The sequence below is a fragment of the Lynx canadensis genome, chromosome B2, assembly GCF_007474595.2.
Source record: "Lynx canadensis isolate LIC74 chromosome B2, mLynCan4.pri.v2, whole genome shotgun sequence".
NCBI classification, from domain to species: domain Eukaryota; kingdom Metazoa; phylum Chordata; class Mammalia; order Carnivora; family Felidae; genus Lynx; species Lynx canadensis.
The window spans coordinates 11,086,878-11,105,970 of record NC_044307.1 but is presented as its reverse complement, the minus strand read 5'-3'; the positions used below and the strand labels follow the sequence as shown (position 1 = coordinate 11,105,970).

The window sequence follows — 19,093 nt, the reverse complement described above, 5'->3', positions numbered from 1 at the left end:
TCCTCCCTGGTCCCGCCGGCTCCTCCCACCCCGGGTCACGCCGTGACAGGGGCGGAAGCGGCGGCGGCGGCGGCGGCGGCCGAGCGGGGGCTGCGGCTCGCGGCGCGGATCGTGCTGTCCTGTGCGCGCAGCGCGCGGCTCCGGAGAGGCGCCGGCAGCCCGGGCCGGCGTGCGGCGTCTCGCCTGCGCTCCCAGGTGTGGGGCACGCGGCTCCGGGGGCGGACGCGGGGGCGGCGGCGGATTTCGGGTGACAGCTCCGCACAAAGCGTTTTGGCTGGGGTGCAAGCTGCCTTTCTCCCCTCGTGCAGCGCCCCTGGCCCCGGTGGGAGGTGGACGGGTGCGCCGGGGGCTGCCCGCGCCCTCCCCGGATTGGAAAGGGCGTGCGGGGTCCGAGGACGGGGTGGGGGGGGGGGATTCCCGGGCTGGAGTGTTGCAGCGACCGGGTTCCCGGATCCGTCGCGGGGTTGAGGGTCTCACCTAATCCCCCCCTACAACGCTTCCTTTCTGTGCAGCGGTGCCTTCTCCCCCCCGACTCCTTGCACCTTTCCGGCGCAAAGGTGAGCCCCGGAGGCTGTTGCTTCTCCGACTTTGGAGAAGAGACGAGAAAGCTTTTCGGAAAGCGAGGCGGCTGCAGCTGGCGCCGGGAACGTTGGGGGTCTCTCCTGGGGACTGTCAGAGCCCTGTCACCTGGGGAGCGTCTGCCGCCGGCGGCGAGCCCACACTCCGGGGGTAGGAACTCCCTGGCTCGTCCTTCCCAGCCGAGGTGTGGCGGCGGGGCGCCCTCACAGCCCTGCAGGTGTTGTAGGAATCTTCCCGGCGCAGCCACCACGCGTTCAGACACGAGCGGCATTGCCAGGTTGCTGGGGTAACTGCTCCGGGCCCGGGGACCCGGTGGGGGCGGCCGGGGTTGGGGTAGCTGTTAGTCAACAGCCTGGCAGCTGGCAGGTGAAAGAGGAAGGAAGAGAGGCAGGCCCAGCTGTAGAAAGTTAGGGTTCCGTACTATGGAATCTAGCCAGCTGGAGGCCCAGCCCTCCCCGGGGTGGGGTGCGGGAGTCCCCAGACCACTCCATTTGGGGAGCTCCGTCACTCCACAGGTATGCACACGACCCAGGGCTTCTGCGTTTTGTTTGGTTGCTTTAAAAAAAAAACAAAAACCAAAACTCTATTGTAGTGGAAGAAAGGGGGCGGGAAGAAGGTATCTTCAGGAGGTACACGAGAAAATGACTACCAGTAATTAGATGGTCTTTCAGGCGGTGAAAGTAGTCCCTAAAGCATTCAGGCAACTGGACTGGATCCATATTTCGGAAAATTTGATTGGCGTGGGTGCAGTAAGGTGCTAGGCCTACCTTGTTTTAAATGACCCTGAGGAGAGTTCTTGTTTCTGTTGCCTCTGAAGAAGTTTCTGGTAGTTTATCTTATTTTTAGAAATTGTGCTGATGCCGCTGTAAATTTTTATTTCAATCAGAAGTCTTTTGGATTCAGATTTTTGTGAATCCTGTGGGTTTTTTTTTTTTTAAATATTCAATAGACTACTTCAGAAAAAAACCTTGGGAATTATTAAAATAGAAATCTAGACACTGATATATCCATTTATTTATCCCCGCAAAAGCCCCTCACTTTTTTCATCCTTTTGTCATGTTAAAAGAAAACCAAAGCGATAAATTTAAATTTAGAAATATATGCTTATGTAATTATATTGAACATGAAACAAATTGATAAAATTAGATGTGTTTATCAGTTTGAAAAACCAGGTGAGAGCACTTTCAGCATACTAATTTGTTAGCACTTGCGATCAGTATTTCTAACATTATATTTAAAGCACAAAAGCTGTAGCCTTTCCAACTTAAAAAATTTTCCCTTCATCTTAAGCCTCAAGAATCCAGTAACTGAAGACACAGAGCTGACAATGTCAGAAAAGGACGAGGGTGTATCACTGTTAATTCTGTAATTAAAGTTGAAAATGTAGTAACACTAAAAAATCATCACTTATGTTTTTTTCTCGACAACAGACTTAACAATGGCTTTTATAGCCAGTGTTTTCATTTCCTCTTAACCATTTCTTGAATTGTATAATTTTTCATTGCAACTAAATACATATTTTCCAGTACACAGTTGGATTAAAATGTTTGTTGAAGTTTCCAGAAACTATACTTACTTTGGAGAATGCTGGTATTTCTAGGTGATAGAGCCAAATGTTGCATGGAACTAGGCTGCTGATACTGATGTTCCTAAACCCGACAGTAGACTCCAATATTTTTGCTGTAATCCTTACATGTACCATACATTTATATATTCTATATACATATTTACAAGTGCTTTATCTGTGGCTTTTTTTTATGAATAACATAGGATGTACGTATTACATAAAGAGATTTATTAGAGTGGACAGCCTTTTGAAAATATAAACGTGATCCAGAAAGCTTTTGGGTATAAGAATTACAGGTAGACAGTAGTTCTTCTAACATCATTAGGGCATTATCCAGTGGTATAACGAGTGGTGTAGAACCAAAAGGCAACTTATTTGATGCTTAACTGTAATGCATTTCAGAATATGTATAGAGATTATGTGTTCATAACTAACATAATGGTTTTGAGAAAGTGAAGACTGAGTCAGAGGAAAGTCATCTGTAACACTGATGTCAAGATTCCTGAGAGTTGGTGTAGATCGCAGATGAAGTTGTCACACATGATGTTAGTAATCTGTGAAAAATGCTCTTATGAATGTTAGTATAATTCATGGATACAAAACAGTAGGATTACAAGGCCCTCAAAGCTTTTATCCAAGATGAAGATTATGTTTGAGGAATTTGTATCTTATGATAACACTTTTCCACTTTCAAATTTCTTACCCATAGATATGTCCTATTTTTCATACTATTATTGTGTGTGTGTGTGTGTGTGTGTAGTAATATGATGGATCAGGGAAGGAATTGTGTGTTAATTGTGAATATGTTATTGAGTACTTGAAGCATTTTTCATTAATTTAATTAAAAAATACTAATTTGATAATTCTTAATCTTTCATGATGACTACGCATTGTTTTTCTTAGAGACTTTTGTTCTTAGTGCTTGTTTAACCATGCTGTTATTAGACTAGTTTGAGAGCTTCATAAATTTTTCTAGTAGAAGATACCAGTGACTGTCTAACCCAGATTCCTAAATGCAGTAATGACTGGACAGCGTGCCTGAGATTTTACTGAGAGGGAACCAATGAGTTTTCTTTGTGAAGTATAAGATCAAGATTCAGGAACTACTAAGAAGATATAGTAAGGGAGAGAGGAATGGAACAGACAAAATGCAGGTGGTTTTACTCACTGAATTTTACAAACAGTAGTGTAATTGGTTTATTGGTCATTGGTGTGTTTCTTATTTTTATACTTTGAAATGTATATGTTAGTAACGGACAACATTTATTGAGTACAGTACTTATAATATGCCAGGTCAGGTGCTTTAATAGATTATCTTAACTGCTCGCATCACTTCTGTGGGGTACACTCTTGCTGTGCCCATTTTATATACGGGAACACCGAGGCTAGGTCTTAGATTAAGTAGTTTGAAAGCAGTGGCTTCACACCAGGGCAGTCTAACTGCGGAGCGTATGCTCTTACCTAGTAAACTGGATAATAAATTTGCTCCGGAGGGTCAAAAACGTTACTATTTACTCATTTAATTTTTTTTTTTTTTTTTTTTTGAAGATTTTCTGAAACAATGGCGACCCCTCGGAGGAGGACAAAGAAAAAGGCATCTTTTGATCATTCTCCAGATAGCCTGCCTTTGAGGAGCTCCGGTAGGCAGGTACCGCTCACTTGTTCACTCAGTGCACCTGTTTTGTTGTAAGTACTTTCCACACCCGGCGTGGGGCTTAAAGTCACAGCTGCACGCTCTGCCAACTGAGCCATCCTGGCACCCCACGATGCACCTGTTTTGAGCACACGAGATTGTGACGATTTGGGCTGAAGTATTAGAGATGAAAAGATATCTTTTCAGTCCTCAAGGAACTTGAAGCCTAGTGGAGAAATTCCCCTCGGAACGATCACAGCACAGTGTGATAAAGGGCTAGCGTGTAGAAAAACGGTACATCTGGCGGAGGAACTGCAAAGACAAAGGGGTAGAGTGTGAATCAGCATGGGCTGTTCAGAGAATCACAGCTGTGTGGTTGCTCCCAGGATATGAGCTGCGGCCAGATCATGCTTGGCGTGGTGTCGTTCACAGGAACTTGGACTTCAGCTTGGAGCTGGTTGGGTGCCGTTGGCGGGTTCCTTGCAGCCATCTCTTTTCTATGGTTTTGTTTTGTCTTTAAAGAAAAATATTGAATGATGCAATTCTTTTTCTAAAATTACTCAATTTTGGAGGGCTGGCTCAGTTGGAAGAGCATGTGACTCTTGATCTCGGGGTTGTGAGTTCGAGCCCTATGTTAGGTGTAGAGATTACTTAAATACAAAAACTTAAAAAAGATAATACAGTTATTCAATTTTTTTTTATTGGCAGTGCTGAGAGTATATAACTGCTCTAATTAAAGAAAGCCTGAGAGTGGCTTTTATTTTGACCAGTACAGCTTTTCCTGAGAAAGGCTCACGTGTTTTATTTATTGTCTTATTTTCTTAAAATATTTATTTATTTTGAGCAAGAAAAAAAGAGAGCAGGGGAGGGGCAGATAGAGGGAGAGTGAGAATCCCAAGCAGGCTCTGCCCAACATGGGGCTCAATCTCATGAACCTCGAGATCACGACCTGAGCCCAAATCAAGACTTGGTCGCTTAACCCACTGAGCCACCCAGGTGCTCCGGCTCGCGTGTGTTTTAGTTTTCTCCTCAGAGACCTGTCATTCAAGTGCTCCTTGTGTATTTCTAGCCTGTCCGTGAATTACTTGCACTCTGCTGTCTCAGGGAAGTTGCTGTCTTATCAGCCCTTCCCCTGCTGCCAGGACGTTGTTGATTTTCATAAGGTGGAAGTTATTTCAGTAATAAAAACCTCCTACCTCCTTCACTCCTTGCCCTTCTGGGGAAATTGTAACCTCACAGCTGGTTCTTCTTCAGGCCAAGAAGAAAGCAACAGAGACAACAGACGAGGATGAAGACGGCAGTTCAGAGAAGAAATACAGGAGATGTGAAAAGTCAGGCTGCACAGTAGCGTGTCCCGTGTGCTTTGCAAGTGCTTCTGAAAGGTCGGTGTGGATGGGGTGTGTCAGCCTCCCATTCCTGCTCAGAATTCCTGCATTCTTGGTGGGAACATCATCTTCCAAGATGGTTTTCCTAAAGATAGAGATAGGTAGCATAAATCCTTTAAGAATAGAGACAGTCCCCCTGTACGCTTCCTCTGCTCGCCCTAGATGTAGAAGCTCTACGCAGTGGCCAGTGTCCTCAGGTCCCGTGCACCATGGCCGTATTGCTCCTGGGGGTTGAGGGTGGGGTGGGGACACTGGAGGGCAGACCATGGGCTACCCAGCACATGTGCAGAGCCCAGCACATGGTTACTTTCCCTGTGCTTCCTCTCCTCCTCAGATAACCTGTCTCCTCTTCCAGCGGACATATACGGGTCTCACTGAAACCATGAAGCCACCAGCACTCTTGCCATTTTTATTGGGATGACCCAAGCATGACCTTTTACTTCCAGAGAAGAGTCTTCAGATAAGGCTTCAGATTCCATAAAACCTGGCAAACAAATCCCCATTTTTATTTTCTAGTCACACAGAGGTGCTGGTGTTAGCGTTCACTGCAGCATTGTATTTCATTCTTTGGCAACATTATTGGCTGTTTGACAGGTTACGTTTGCCAGATACGTTTGCTTGATGGTCAGATTCCAGCTGGCTGGATTTGTTCACTACTCAGTATTGGGGCCATATGTTATTGCCAGAGACTGCACTTGTCTCCTTCATACACGTGAAGCTTGCAGGAAGCACAGTGACACCCCTTGTATCATGTCATAAAACTCTATCATTGCTCCGGGGAGTCTTGGTAAAACTTCGAAGCCCCGGGTCCTTCTGGGGTCTGGGTTAGGTACTGTGAATCTGAGCCCCTATGCCCTCACCGTGTATCATTATGGATCAAACATCCTTTCAGTTTCCCCTGTCATCAACTCTTGGTTGTTAGGATTCTAAGTGGAGATCGCACAAAATGGGCTTGTAGAATGTGCTTGATACATGTGTTTAAAAAGGGAGAAGAAATGCTTACTCATCACCAAAGCTGCCCGTCTTTGCTATTTTCAGATGTGCCAAAAATGGCTACACGTCCCGATGGTATCACCTCTCCTGTGGGGAGCATTTCTGTAACGAATGCTTTGACCATTACTACAGAAGGTTTGTTCAGTAATTGTTGGAGGTTTCCACGGTGGAGGGCACGGTGGTGGGAGTGGTGGGGGAGGCGGAAGGGGTCAGGCAGTTAAGACAGAGCCCACAGGCTTACTGAGTTACTCCCCCGTTCCAACCATGCCAACTACAGCCGTGCCAGAATTTCGATGCAGTAGTTTGCTGTGTGCGTGCTTATGTGCGTGCACACTCAGGGCTCAGAAAGTATCTGCTGTGAGATAGTCATTGTTTTTACTCTGCAAGTTGTGAAAAAGGTGGGCACTGCTTTGCTATTCTGTGACCGGGCATGGGTGCAGAGATTTTGGGGAGGATGCAGATGACTACAGGGTGCTGGACAGTCATCCCTTCTTAATAGTTTTCGATACTAAACTGGAAGGACCTCACCCTTCCCGACAGCCTGTTTGAAGGGCACCAAGGTAACTTTCCCCCTTCTTAATGACAGGGCTAGTTAAGTCCTTTACATAAGACTTCCTAACCTGCTTCCTGTTTTTGAAAACCTGGTGAACTTCTAGCTTGATATATTTATTTTTATTTATTTTTTCAGCCATAAGGATGGATATGACAAATATACTACCTGGAAAAAAATATGGACTAGCAACGGGAAAACCGAACCTAGCCCCAAAGCTTTCATGGCAGACCAGCAGCTCCCGTACTGGGTAAAAACAAAAAATATAATAACTTTATTGTGCTGGAAAACGTTTGTGGAGCCAAAGGGAAGAATGGATGAAAATACTGATTTTTTAGGAAATCTTTCTATTATTACACTTACTCTTCTTTCTGTGTCTTAAGCACATCACATTTTTTGTTTTTGTAGAAAACTTAGATAATTCACTTACTGTAAAGAAGAAACTAAACTAAAACTGCCACCAGTTGATACACATCTGTCAAATCTTGTTTTCTGTTCATATTTTTATGTGTATGTTGAAGCACAGTTGCATGCTTTTATACACAAATCCTAACTAGGTTGAAAATCATACTTTGTGTATAATTTTTTGTAGTATTTAGTTTATTAACTTTATATTACTTTTCCATGTAGCCATGCTTGAAGATCTATTTTAATGATCGTGTATATTATTAGGTAAATACACCATCATTTAATAAATGGCTAATTTTTAAAATATAGGTAATTCTGAGTTTTTCTTGTACACTTAAAATTTATTAATTACTTTTTTACGTTTATTTATTTATTTTGAGAGAGAGGGAGAGAGAGAGAATCCCAAGCAGGCTCTGTCAGCACAGAGCCTTGATGTGGGGCTCCAACCCACGAGCCATGAGATGATGACCTGAACCAAGATCAAGAGCTGGATGCCACCCCTAAAAGTTTTTTTATTGATGCAGAGCTCACGTAACAAACTTAACTATTCTTTCATAAAGTTTTATTTAAGTAATCTCCATACCCAACATGCGGCTCGAACTCACAACCCTGGAACCGGGAGTCGCATGCTGTTCCACTGAGCCAAGCAGGCGTCCCAAAACTTTTTTAAAGTGCACAGTGTAGAGGCATCTATTACACTGACAGTGCTGTGCAACCAAATACTAATTGCAAAGCCTCTTCATCGTTCACAGAAGAAACCTGTGCCCATCAAGCAGTCCCCTTCCATTTCCGCTCCCCCAGCTCCTGACAGCCCCTGATCTTTATGGATTACCTCTTTAGGATGTTTTACGTAAAGGAATCATGCAGCATGTGACCTTTCGTGACTGGCTTCTTTCTCAGAGCGTAACGTTTTTGAGGTTTATCTCTGTTGTACTTCATTCCTTTCAATGGGTAATGTTCCATAGTGTGGGGTGGTCAGATTCTATTTATCCGTTTATCTGATGACGTTTGGGTTGTTGTCACCTTTTTGTTATTGCAAGTAGTTGCTGCTGTGGACATTTGTGTGAATATTTGAATTATCTGCTTTCAGTTCTGTTTGGTACATATACACCTTGGAATAAAATTGCTGGGTCATATGGTAATTCTATGTTTTACTCTTAGAGGGACCTGTAGACTGTTCTCCGTAGCAGATTGCTGTACTGTCTTCGTTCCCAGCGGTAGTGCATGAGGCTTCAGATTTCACCATATCCTCACTAACTCTCGTTTTCCATTAATTTGATTCTACGTATCGTAGTGGGTGTGAGTGACAGATACCACTCGCGGGGTGTCTTGCTGTGGTTTTGATTTCTGTAACGACTAATGCATTTTGTGTGTGTGTGCTTGTTGGTCATTTGTTTATCATCTTTGGAGAAATAACTGTAAGTCTTCTGTCCATTTTGAAATATTCCCTATGCTGTACATTTCGTTTCTGTGACTTAACTAGTAATTGGAAGTTTGTAGGTCTTAGTTGCCTTCACCTATTTTGCCCATCCCTCTATCCACCTCCCTCTGGCGACCAGCAGTTCTCTGTATTTGAATCTCTTTTTGTTGTTGTTGTGATTCATTTATTTTTTAGGTTCCACATATAAGCAAGATCATACGGTATTTGTCTTTCTCTGACTTATTTCACTTAGCACAACACTGAGTTCATCCATGTTGTTACAAATAGCAGAGACTCATTGTTTTCTATGGCTGGGTTCTATTGTATATATATATATCCCACGTCGTCATCTTTTTTATTTTGAGAGTGTGCAAGCATGTGAGAGTGGGGGAGGGGCAGAGAGAGAGAGAGAGAGAGAGAGAGAGAGAGAGAGAGAATCAATCCCAAGCAGGCTCCACGCTGCCACTGCAAAGCCTGATGTGGGGCTTGATCTCATGAACCGTGAGATCATGACCTAAGCTGAAATCAAGAGTCAGACGCTTAACCAGCTGAGCCACCCGAGCACCCCCTACACCACATCTTCTTTCTCCATTCATCTATTGATTGACACTTGGGTTGCTGTCATAATTTGGTTATTGTAAACAAGGCTGCAGTAAACATAGGGGTGCATGTATCTTTTCAAATTAATGTTTTCATTTTCTTTGGGTAAATACCTAGTAGTGGAATTATTGGATCATATGGTATTTTGATTTTTTATTTTTTGAGGAAACTTCATATATTTTCCACAGTGGTTGCCCCAATGTACATTCCTACCAACAGTGCATGAGTGTTCCCTTTTCTCCACATCCTCACCAACACTTACTATTTACATTATTTTTGATGTTTTTTTTTTTTTTTTTTAATTTCTTTTGAGGGAGTGGGAGTGGAAGGGGCAGAGAGAGAATCCCAGGCAGGCTCCACACTGTCAGCATAGAGCCTGATGTGGGGCTCGAACTCACAAACCATGAGATCATGACCTGAGCCCAGATCAAGAGCCGGATGCTTAATTGACTGAGCCACCCAGGTGCCCCTATTTCTTGACTTTTTAATACTAGTCCTCCTTATAGGCTTAAGGTGATATCATTGTGGTTTGGATTTGTATTTCCCTGATGATGAGTGATGTTGAGCATCATTTCATGGGTCTGTTGGTCATCTGTCATCTGTGGAAGAATGTTCAGGTTCTCTGCCCATTTTTTTTTTAATTTTTTTGTTTTTAACGTTTATTTATTTTTGAGACAGAGAGAGACAGAGCATGAACAGGGGAGGGGCAGAGAAAGAGGGAGACACAGAATCTGAAACAGGCTCCAGGCTCTGAGCTGTCAGCACAGAGCCCGACGCGGGGCTCGAACTCACAGACTGTGAGATCATGACCTGAGCCGAAGTCGGATGCTTAACCGACCGAGCCACCCAGGCGCCCCTATCTCTGCCCATTTTTAATCAGGTTATTTGTTTTCTTGGTGTTGAGTCGTAAAAGTTCTTTCTATATAGTTTGGATATTAACTCTTTATTAGACGTATCACTTGCACGTCTTCTCCTATTCACTGGATTGCCTTTGGGTTTTGTTGATGGTTTCTTCACTGTGCAAACTTTTTATTTTGATGTGTTCCCAGTAGTTTATTTTTGCTTTTGTTTCCCTTGCCTTAGGAGACCTATCCATAAATAATGTTACTAAGGCCAATGTCCATGAAATTACTGCCTATGTTTTCTTTTAGTAGTTTTATGGTTTCAGGTCTCACATTTAGATCTCTAACCCATTTTGAGTTTATTTTTGTGTATGGTGAGAGAAAGTGGTCTGGTTTCATTCTTTTGTAGGTAGCTGTCCAGTTTTCTCAGCACATTTATTGAAGAGACTGTGTTTCCCCCATTGTATATTCTCTATTGTAGATGAATTGATCATATAAACATGGGTTTATTTCTGGGCTCTCTATCTTGTTCCATTGACCTGTGTGTCTGTTTTTGTGCCAGTACCGTAGTGTTTTGATTACTACAGCTTTGTGATATATCTTGAAATCTGGGATTGTGATACCTCCAGTTCTTTTCTTTCTCAAGATTGCTTTGGATTCAAGGTCTTTTGTGGCTTCATACAAATTTTAGGATTATTCTAGTTCTGTGAAAAATGCTGTTGGTATTTTGGTAGAGATTCCACTAAATCTGTAGATTGCTTTGGGTAGTATGGACATTTTGACAATATTCTTTCAATCCGTGAGCATGATATATATTTCCATTTGTATCATCTTCAGTTTTTTCCATTAATATCTTAGTTTTCAGAGTACAGATCTTTCACTTCCTTGGTTAACTTTATTCCTAGGTATTTTTATTTTTGGTGTAATTGTAAATTGGGATTGTTTTTTTTTAATTTCTCTTTCTGCTACTTCGTTAATTAGCATATAGAAAGGCAACAGATTTCTGTATGTTAATCTTATATTTTGCAACTTTACTGAATTTATTCTAATAGTTTTTTGGTGGAGTCTTTAGAGTTTTCTATATATGGTATCATGTCATCTGCCAGTAGTAACAGTTTTACTTCTCCCTTACCAATTTGGATGCCTTTTATTTCTTCTTTTAAATGCTTATTTACTTTTTTGAGAGAGAGAGAGAGAGAGCAAGAGTGAGAGCGAGAGCGAGCACAAGCGGGGGAGGGGCAGAGAGAGATGGAGACATAGGATCCAAAGCAGGCTCCAGGCTCTGTGCTGCCAGCACAGAACCCAACACGGGACTTGACCTCTCAAATTGCAAGATCATGACCTGAGCTGAAGGCAGACGCTTAACCGACTGAGCCACTTAGTCTCCCCCATGCTTTTTATTTCTTTATGCAGCAGACAAAAAAAAAAAAAAAATGAAAGGCATCTTTTTCCCATTTTTAATTGGGTTGTTTATCTTTTGTTGTTGAATTGTAAGAGTTCTTTATATATTTTGGATCCTAAGCCCTCATGATATATGACTTGCAAATATTTTCTCCTATAGGTTGCCTTTTCACTTCTTGATAGTGTCTTTTGATGCATAAACATTTTTAATTTTGAAGTTCAGTTTATCCATTTTTTCTTTTGTTGCTTGTGTTTCTGGTGTCATATCCAAGAATCCATTGCCAAATCTGAGGTCATTAAGATTGACTTCTGTGTTTTCTTCTAAGAGTTTTATCACTTTAGCTCTTCATTTAGGTATTTGATCCATTTTGAATTAATTTTTGTATGTATGTGAAGGAGGTGTTCGACTTTATGGATAGCTGCACACTCAAAAAATAAACTTTTTACTTTGGAATAATTTTAAATTTATGGAAAAGTTGCAAGAATAGTAACAGAATTCCAGTGTGTCCTTTATCCAGTTTCTCCTGATGTTATCACCCAACAGCCATGATATTGAGCTCAGAAAATAACATTGGTATAGTACTAATAACTATATTACAGAATATATTTGGATTTCATTGTTTTTTTTTCACTAGTGTCTTTTTTTTCTTTTTTTTTTTTAAAGCTGTTCCAGGATCCAGTTCTGTTTAATGTCCATACTTTTTGACTAAATTTAGCTCTGATTATTTCTTTGGGTTAAAGCTGTAAAGCCTTTATTACAACAGTACTTAGATCTCCTTTGTGCTTTCTTCGTGCCTGAGCTGGTATTGAATCAGTATTTACTTTATGCGGTAAAAGCGGATTATATGGGTGCTGGTCATGCAAGGAGGAGAAAAAGTACTTAGTGCAAAAAGGTTGGTCAGATCGGGTGGAAAAGATGGCAGACTGAGTGGTAGAGGATGGAAATGCTAGCATAAGATTAGCCAACTCATTGACCTTGACATGTTACTTTCCATGTAGGTTCAATGTACAAAACCTGAGTGTAGAAAATGGAGACAACTTACCAAGGAAATCCATCTTACTCCACAGATAGCAAGGACCTACCGATGTGGTATGAAATTGAATTCTACTACTGTTAAGGTATGATCTCTGTTGGTTTTCCTTTTGAATTAATGAATGGGTTAATTTAGTTGTAAGTAGTGATGGTGTGTATTTTTCATTTACTGTATTTTTTTCTTCATCTTTTTGAAAGTTTATTTTGAGAGAGAAAGAGTGAGTGGGGGCGGGGCAGAGAGAGAGAATCCCAAACAGGGCTCGATCCCATGACCTGATCATGACCTGATCATGACCTGAGCCGAAGTCAGACGCTTAACTGAGCGAGCCACCCTGGTGCCCCAGTTTTTCATTTATTGTATTGATGATTGTATTGGTCCATGAATAACAGAACCCTAGCTACAATGGCTTAACTGAGGATTTTATTTTTTTCTCATAATCAGTTCGGAAACAGTGTGCCCAGGCTTGGTGTGGCTGTCCAGGTTCGGTCTCCCTTCTAGTTTCTAGTCCCATCAGGAGATGGTTGTGGTACCATCAGCCATTGTATCCAAATTCTAAGCAGAGAAGATGAGGAAGGCAAAGAGCAAGAGGGGTGTGCCAGCTGAGCTTCACCCTTTTTTACTGGTGTAATAGTGGCTTTCCAGAAAGTTCCAACAGTAGATTTCTCTTTACATTTCATTGGCTGGAACAGGATCATGCAGCTACTCTGAACAACAGTAGAGATAAGAGAAGAAAGTATTTTAAAACTGAGCATGTTGAAATAGCAAACAAAAGCAGGATCCTTTTAGCAAGGTAGAAGGGATGGATGGATAGGTTTGGGCAATTAGGAATCTGATGTAGTTGGTACAGGGTCTTTTTGTTTGTTTTTGTTTTTTGACAAGTGGCAATTAGTGTTTAAAAGTGTTATTTTTGGGGCGCCTGGGTAGCGCAGTTGGTTAAGCGTCCGACTTCAGCCAGGTCACCATCTCGCGGTTCATGAGTTTGAGCCCCGCGTCAGGCTCTGGGCTGATGGCTCGGAGCCTGGAGCCTGTTTCTGATTCTGTGTCTCCCTCTCTCTCTGCCCCTCCCCCGTTCATGCTCTGTCTCTCTCTGTCCCAAAAATAAATAAACGTTGGAAAAAAAAAAAAATTAAAAAAAAAAAAAAGTGTTATTTTTGTTAGTGTTTTATTTATTTTCTGTGTTAGTTTCAGGTATATAATATAGTGATTCAGTAATTCTATACAGTACTCAGTGTTCATCGTGATAAATGTACTCTTAATCCCCATCCCCCACTTACCTCCCCTTTGGTGATCATCTATTCTTTACATTTAAGAGTCTGTTTCTTGGTTTGTGTCTTTTTTTCCTTTCCTTGATTGTTTCTTAAATTTCACATATGTGTGGCATCATATGGTATCTGTCTTTCTCTGACTTATTTTGCTTAGCGTTATATGCTAAAGCTCCATCTGTGTTGTGCACATGGCAAGAGTTCATTTTTTAATGGCTGAGTACTAATCCATTGTGTGTGTGTGTGTGTATACATATACATACCACTGCTTCTTTATCCATTCATCTATTGATGGACACTGGGCTGCTTCCATTCTTTGGCTGTTGTAAATAATACTGCAATAAACATATGGGTGCATGTATCCCTCTGCATTAGTGTTATGGTATTTTCTGGGTGAATACCCAGTAGTGCAATTACTGGATGATAGGGCACTTCTATTTTTAACTTTTTGAGGAACCTCCATACTGTTTTCCACAGTGGTTGCACCAGTTTGCATTCCCACCAACAGTACAAGAGGGTCCTTTTTCTCCACATCATTGCCAACACTTGTTTCTTGTGTTGTTGATTTTAGCCATTCTGGCAGGAGTACCTCATTGTAGTTTTGAATTGCATTTCCCTGAGGATGAGTGATGTTGGGCATCTTGTCATGTGCCTGTTGGCCATGTGTATGTCGTCTTTAGAAAAACGTCTATTCGCGTCTTCCCCATTTTTGATTGGATTATTCATTTTTTGGGTGTTGAGTTGTATCAGTTATTTATATATTTTGGGATCTAGCTGTTTATCAGATATGTCATTTGCAAATATGATCTCCCATTCATTAGGTGGCTTTGTAGTTTTGTTGATTGTTTCCTTTATCGTGCAGAAGCTTTTTATTTTGATGTAGTCCCAATAGTTTATTTTTGCTTTTGTTTCTCTTGCCTCTGGAGACCTATCTAGACCTTTTTTGCCAGTGTCAAAGAAGTTACTGCCTGTGTTCTCTTCAAGGATTTTTATGGCTTGTGCTGTTACATTTAGGTTTTTAATGCACTTTGAAGTGTGTGTGTGTGTGTGTGTGTGTGTGTGTGTGTGTGTGTATGATGTAAGAAAGTGGTCTAGTTTCTTTCTTTTGCATGTAGCTGTCCACTTTTTTTTTATGCACCATTTGTTGAAGAGATTGTCTTTTTCCTGTTGGATATTCTTAACTGCTTTGTCAAAGATTAATTGACCATATAATTGTGGGTTCATTTCTGGCTTTTATATTCTGTTGATCCATGTGTCTGTTTTTGTTTTTTAAAAATTTTTTTTTTTTCAACGTTTATTTATTTTTGGGACAGAGAGAGACAGAGCATGAACGGGGGAGGGGCAGAGAGAGAGGGAGACACAGAATCAGAAACAGGCTCCAGGCTCCGAGCCATCAGCCCAGAGCCCGACGCGGGGCTCGAACTCACGGACCGCGAGATCGTGACCTGGCTGAAGTCGGACGCTTAACCGACTGCGCCACCCAGGCGCCTCCATGTGTCTGTTTTTGTGCCAGTACCATACTGCCTGGATCACTACAGCTTTGTAGTGTAATTTGAAGTCTGGAATTATGATGCCTCCAGCTTTGCTTTACTTTTTCAAGATCGCTTTGGCTGTTTGGGGTCTTTTGTGGTTCCATGCAAATTTAGGGTTGTTTGTTCTAGCTCTGTAAAAAATGCTGGTGGTATTTTGGTAGAGATTGATTAAATCTGTAGATTGCTTTTGGTGGTATGGACATTTTAACAATTTTGTTTTTCTTTTTAATATTTTTTTTTTATTTTTGAGAGACAGAATGTGAGTGGGGGAGGGGCAGAGAGAAAGGGAGTCACAGAATCCGAAGCAGGTTCCAGGCTTTGAGCTGTCAGCACAGAGCCTGACGCAGGGCTGGAACTCCTGAGCCATGAGATCATGACCTGAGCTGAAGTTGGACATTCAACCAACTGAGCCTCCCAGGGTGCCCCCAATATTTGGTTTTCTAATCCATGGGCATGGGATGTCTTTCCATTTCTTTATGTCATCTTCAATTTCTTTCATCAGTAGTTTATATTTTCAGAGTACAGGTCTTTTTCTTCTTAGGTTTATTCCTAGGCATCTTATTGTTTTTTGGTGCAGTTGTAAATGGGATTGTTTTCTTAATTTTTCTTTCTGCTGCTTCATTGTTGATACATAGAAATGTAGCAGGTTTCTGTAGATTGATTTTGTATCCTGTGATTCTAATGAATTTATCAGTTATAGCAGTTTTTTGGTAGAGTATTTTGAGTTTCCTGTGTATAGTATCATGTCGTCTGCCAGTAGTGAAAGTTTTACTTCTTCCTTACTGATTTGGATGCCATTTCTTTTTGTTGTCTGATTGCTGAGGCTAGGACTTTGAGTACTATGTTGAACAAAAGTGGTGAGAGTGGACATCCTTGTCTTGTTTCTGACGTTAGGGGAAAAGCTCTGTTTTTTCCCATTGAGGATGATGTTAGCTGTGGGTTTTTCATACATGGCCTTTGTTATGTTGTGATGTGTTCCCTCTAAACCAGCTTTGTTATGGGTTTTTATCATGAGTTGATGTTGTACTTTGTCAAATGATTTTTCTGCATCTGTTGAAATGATAATATAGTTCTTACCCTTTTTCTTACTGGTGTGATTTATTGTGTTGATTAGTTTACACATACTGAACCACCCTTGCAACCCAGGAATAGATCCCACTTAATCATGGTGAATGGTTTGGTTTTTTTTTAATGTTTTATTTTTGAGAGAGAGAAAGACTAAGCATGAGTGGGGGAGGGGCAGAGAGAGAGGGAGACACAGAATCTGAAGTAGGCTCCAGGCTCTGAGCTATCAGCACAGAGCCCAATGCAGGGCTTGAACCCACAAGCTGTGAGATCATGACCTGAGCCAAATTCGGATGCTTAACTGACTGAGCCACCCAGGTGCACTGAATGATTTTTTAAATGTATTGTTGTATTTGGTTTGCTAGCATTTTGTTGAGGATTTTTGCATCTTTGTTCATCACAGGTACTGGTCTGTAGTTGTCTTTTTTTGTAGTGTCTTTATCTGGTTTTGGAATCCAGGTAAAGCTGGCCTCATAGAATGAATTTGGAAGCTTTCCTTCCTCTTCTATTTTTTGGAATAATTTGAGAAGAATAGGTGTTAACTTTTCTTTAAATGTTGGTAGAATTCCTCTGTGAAGCCATCTAGTCCTAGACTTTTATTTATTGGGAGTTTTTTGATTACTGATTAAATTTCTTTGCTTGATTACTGATTCAACCAGTCTGTTCAAATTTTGTATTTCTTCCTGGTTTCTGTTTTGGTAGGTTATATGTTTCTAGGAATTTATCCATTTCTTTGAGGTTGTCCAATTTGTTGGCATGTAGTTTTCCATAATATATTTTGCAATTGTTTATATTTCTAAGATGTTGGTTGTTTCCCCTCTCTCATTTATGATTTATTTCTTCGAGTCCTTTCTCTTTTTTTCTTGATGAGTTTGGCTGGAGGTTTATCAATTGTATTGTTTTTTGTTTTTTTCAAAGAACCAGCTCCTGGTTTCGTTGATCTGTTACAGTGTTTTTTAGTTTCTGTAGCATTTATTTCTGCTCTGATCTTTTTTTTTTTTTTTTTCCTTCCTTTTGCTGTCTTTGGGCTTCATTTGTTCCTTTTCTAGCTCTCTTAGGTGCAAGGTTAGGTTGTTTAGTTGAGATTTTTCTTGCTTTTTGAAGTCTGCATTGCTATAAACTTCCCTTTTAGAACTGCTTTTGTTTTGTCCCAAAGGTTTTGAACCATTGTATGTTCATTTTCATTTGTTTCCATGTACTTTTTCATTGTGTAATAGCATGTTATTTAACCTTCATGTATTTTTGCTCTTTCCAGATTTTTTCTTGTGGTTGACTTCAAGGTTCATAGTGTTCTGGTCCGAAAAGATGCATGGTATAGGACTTTGATCATTTTAAATTTGTTGAGGCTTGTTTTGTGGCCCAATATGTGATCTCTTCTGGGGAGAGCTCAATGTGTACTTGAACATGTATTCGGCTTTTGTTTAAAAAGTTTTTTTTTTTTAATGTTTATTTCTTTTAGAGAGAGAAAGCGCGCAAGTGTGTGCGTGAGTGGGAGAGGGGCAGAGAGAGGAAAACAGAGAATCTGAAGCTGTCAGCACAGAGCCCAACGTGGGGTTTCTACCCACCAATTATGAGATCATGACCTGAGCCAAAGTCAGACACTTAACTGACTGAGCCACCCCAGCACCCTGAATGTGTATTCTGTTTTAGGATGGAATGTTCTGAATATACCTCTCAAACCCATCTGTTCAGTGTGTCATTCAAAGCCATTGTTTCCTTGTTGATTTTCTGTTTAGATAATCTGTCCTTTGGTGTAAGTCAGGTGTTAAAGTCCCCTATTATTTTTGTATTATCGATCAGTTCCTTTCTATTTGTTAAGTATTTTATGTATTTGGGTGCTTCTATGTTGAGTGCATAAATATTTATAATTGTTAGATTTTCTTGTTGGATTATTTGCTTTGCTATAGTGTCCTTCTTTGTCTCTTTTCTGTTAAAGTCTATTTCGTCTAAGTGTTGCTACTCTGGCTTTCTTTTGACATCCATTTGCGTGATGTTTCTTCATCCCCTCACTTTAAATCTGCAGGTGTTTTTAGGTCTAAAATGAGTATCTTGTGGGCAGCATATACATGGGTCTCGTTTTTTAATCCATTTTGTAAACTCGTGTCTTTTTTTTTTTAATTTATTTATTTTGAGAGAGTGTGCATGCATGTGTGAGAGGGGCAGAGAGAGAGAGGGAGAGAGAATCCCAAGCAGGCTCCATGCTTTCAGCATAGAGCCGGATGCGGGGCTTGATCTCTCGAACTAGGAGATCATGATCTGAGCCCCAGTCAACTGCTTGGCTGACGTAGCCACCCAGGCTCCCCAACCTATGTCTTTTGCTTAGAGCGTTTAGTTCATTTACATTCAATGTTGTTATTGATGGCCATATATTTATTGTCATTTTATTACTTGTTTTGTGACTGTTGCTGAAGATGTTCTCTGATCCTTTCTTGTCTTTCTCTCTTTCATGGTTTGCTGGTTTTCTTTAGCTCTCTATTTGGATTTCTTTTTATCCTTTGTGTATTTGTTAGTGATTTTTGAATTGTGGTTACTATCAGGTTTGTGTATAACCTCTTCTGCATATAGCAGTCTGTATTAAGCTGATTCATTAGGTTCATTCATTCATGAAGCTGGTTCATTTAGGTTTGAACCATTCTTTTTTCCTATCTTCCCCATGTTTTAGGTATAGTGTGTTATATTTTATATCCTTTTGTGTGTTTCTTGGATGTTTGTTTTTTTTTTTTTTTAAATAGAAATACTCATTTTAACTGCATTTCTGTTTTCTACCCTCATACAGTCATTTTTGGACTCTCCTTTCCACTTAAAGAGTCCCCTTTAATATT

At 40.9% G+C, this 19,093-nt stretch overlaps 1 protein-coding gene across 5 annotated transcripts in view; it reads left to right on the top strand.

Annotated features, from left to right (window-relative positions):
- The first annotated feature begins 108 nt into the window (after positions 1 to 108).
- KDM1B (lysine demethylase 1B) overlaps positions 109 to 19,093 on the top strand; it is a 64,367-nt gene continuing 45,382 nt past the window's right edge. For 2 of the 5 annotated variants that reach the window (XM_030314773.1, XM_030314768.1), the window contains exons 1-7: positions 109 to 195; positions 513 to 865; positions 3,695 to 3,794; positions 5,034 to 5,161; positions 6,203 to 6,292; positions 6,846 to 6,957; positions 12,378 to 12,497. In XM_030314773.1, the coding sequence (XP_030170633.1) occupies positions 3,708 to 3,794; positions 5,034 to 5,161; positions 6,203 to 6,292; positions 6,846 to 6,957; positions 12,378 to 12,497 (537 nt within the window). In that variant the 5' untranslated portion in view covers positions 109 to 195; positions 513 to 865; positions 3,695 to 3,707. The remainder of the gene's footprint in view (positions 196 to 512; positions 866 to 3,694; positions 3,795 to 5,033; positions 5,162 to 6,202; positions 6,293 to 6,845; positions 6,958 to 12,377; positions 12,498 to 19,093) is intronic. The other 3 variants (XM_030314770.1, XM_030314769.1, XM_030314771.1) reach the window with 3 other exon arrangements.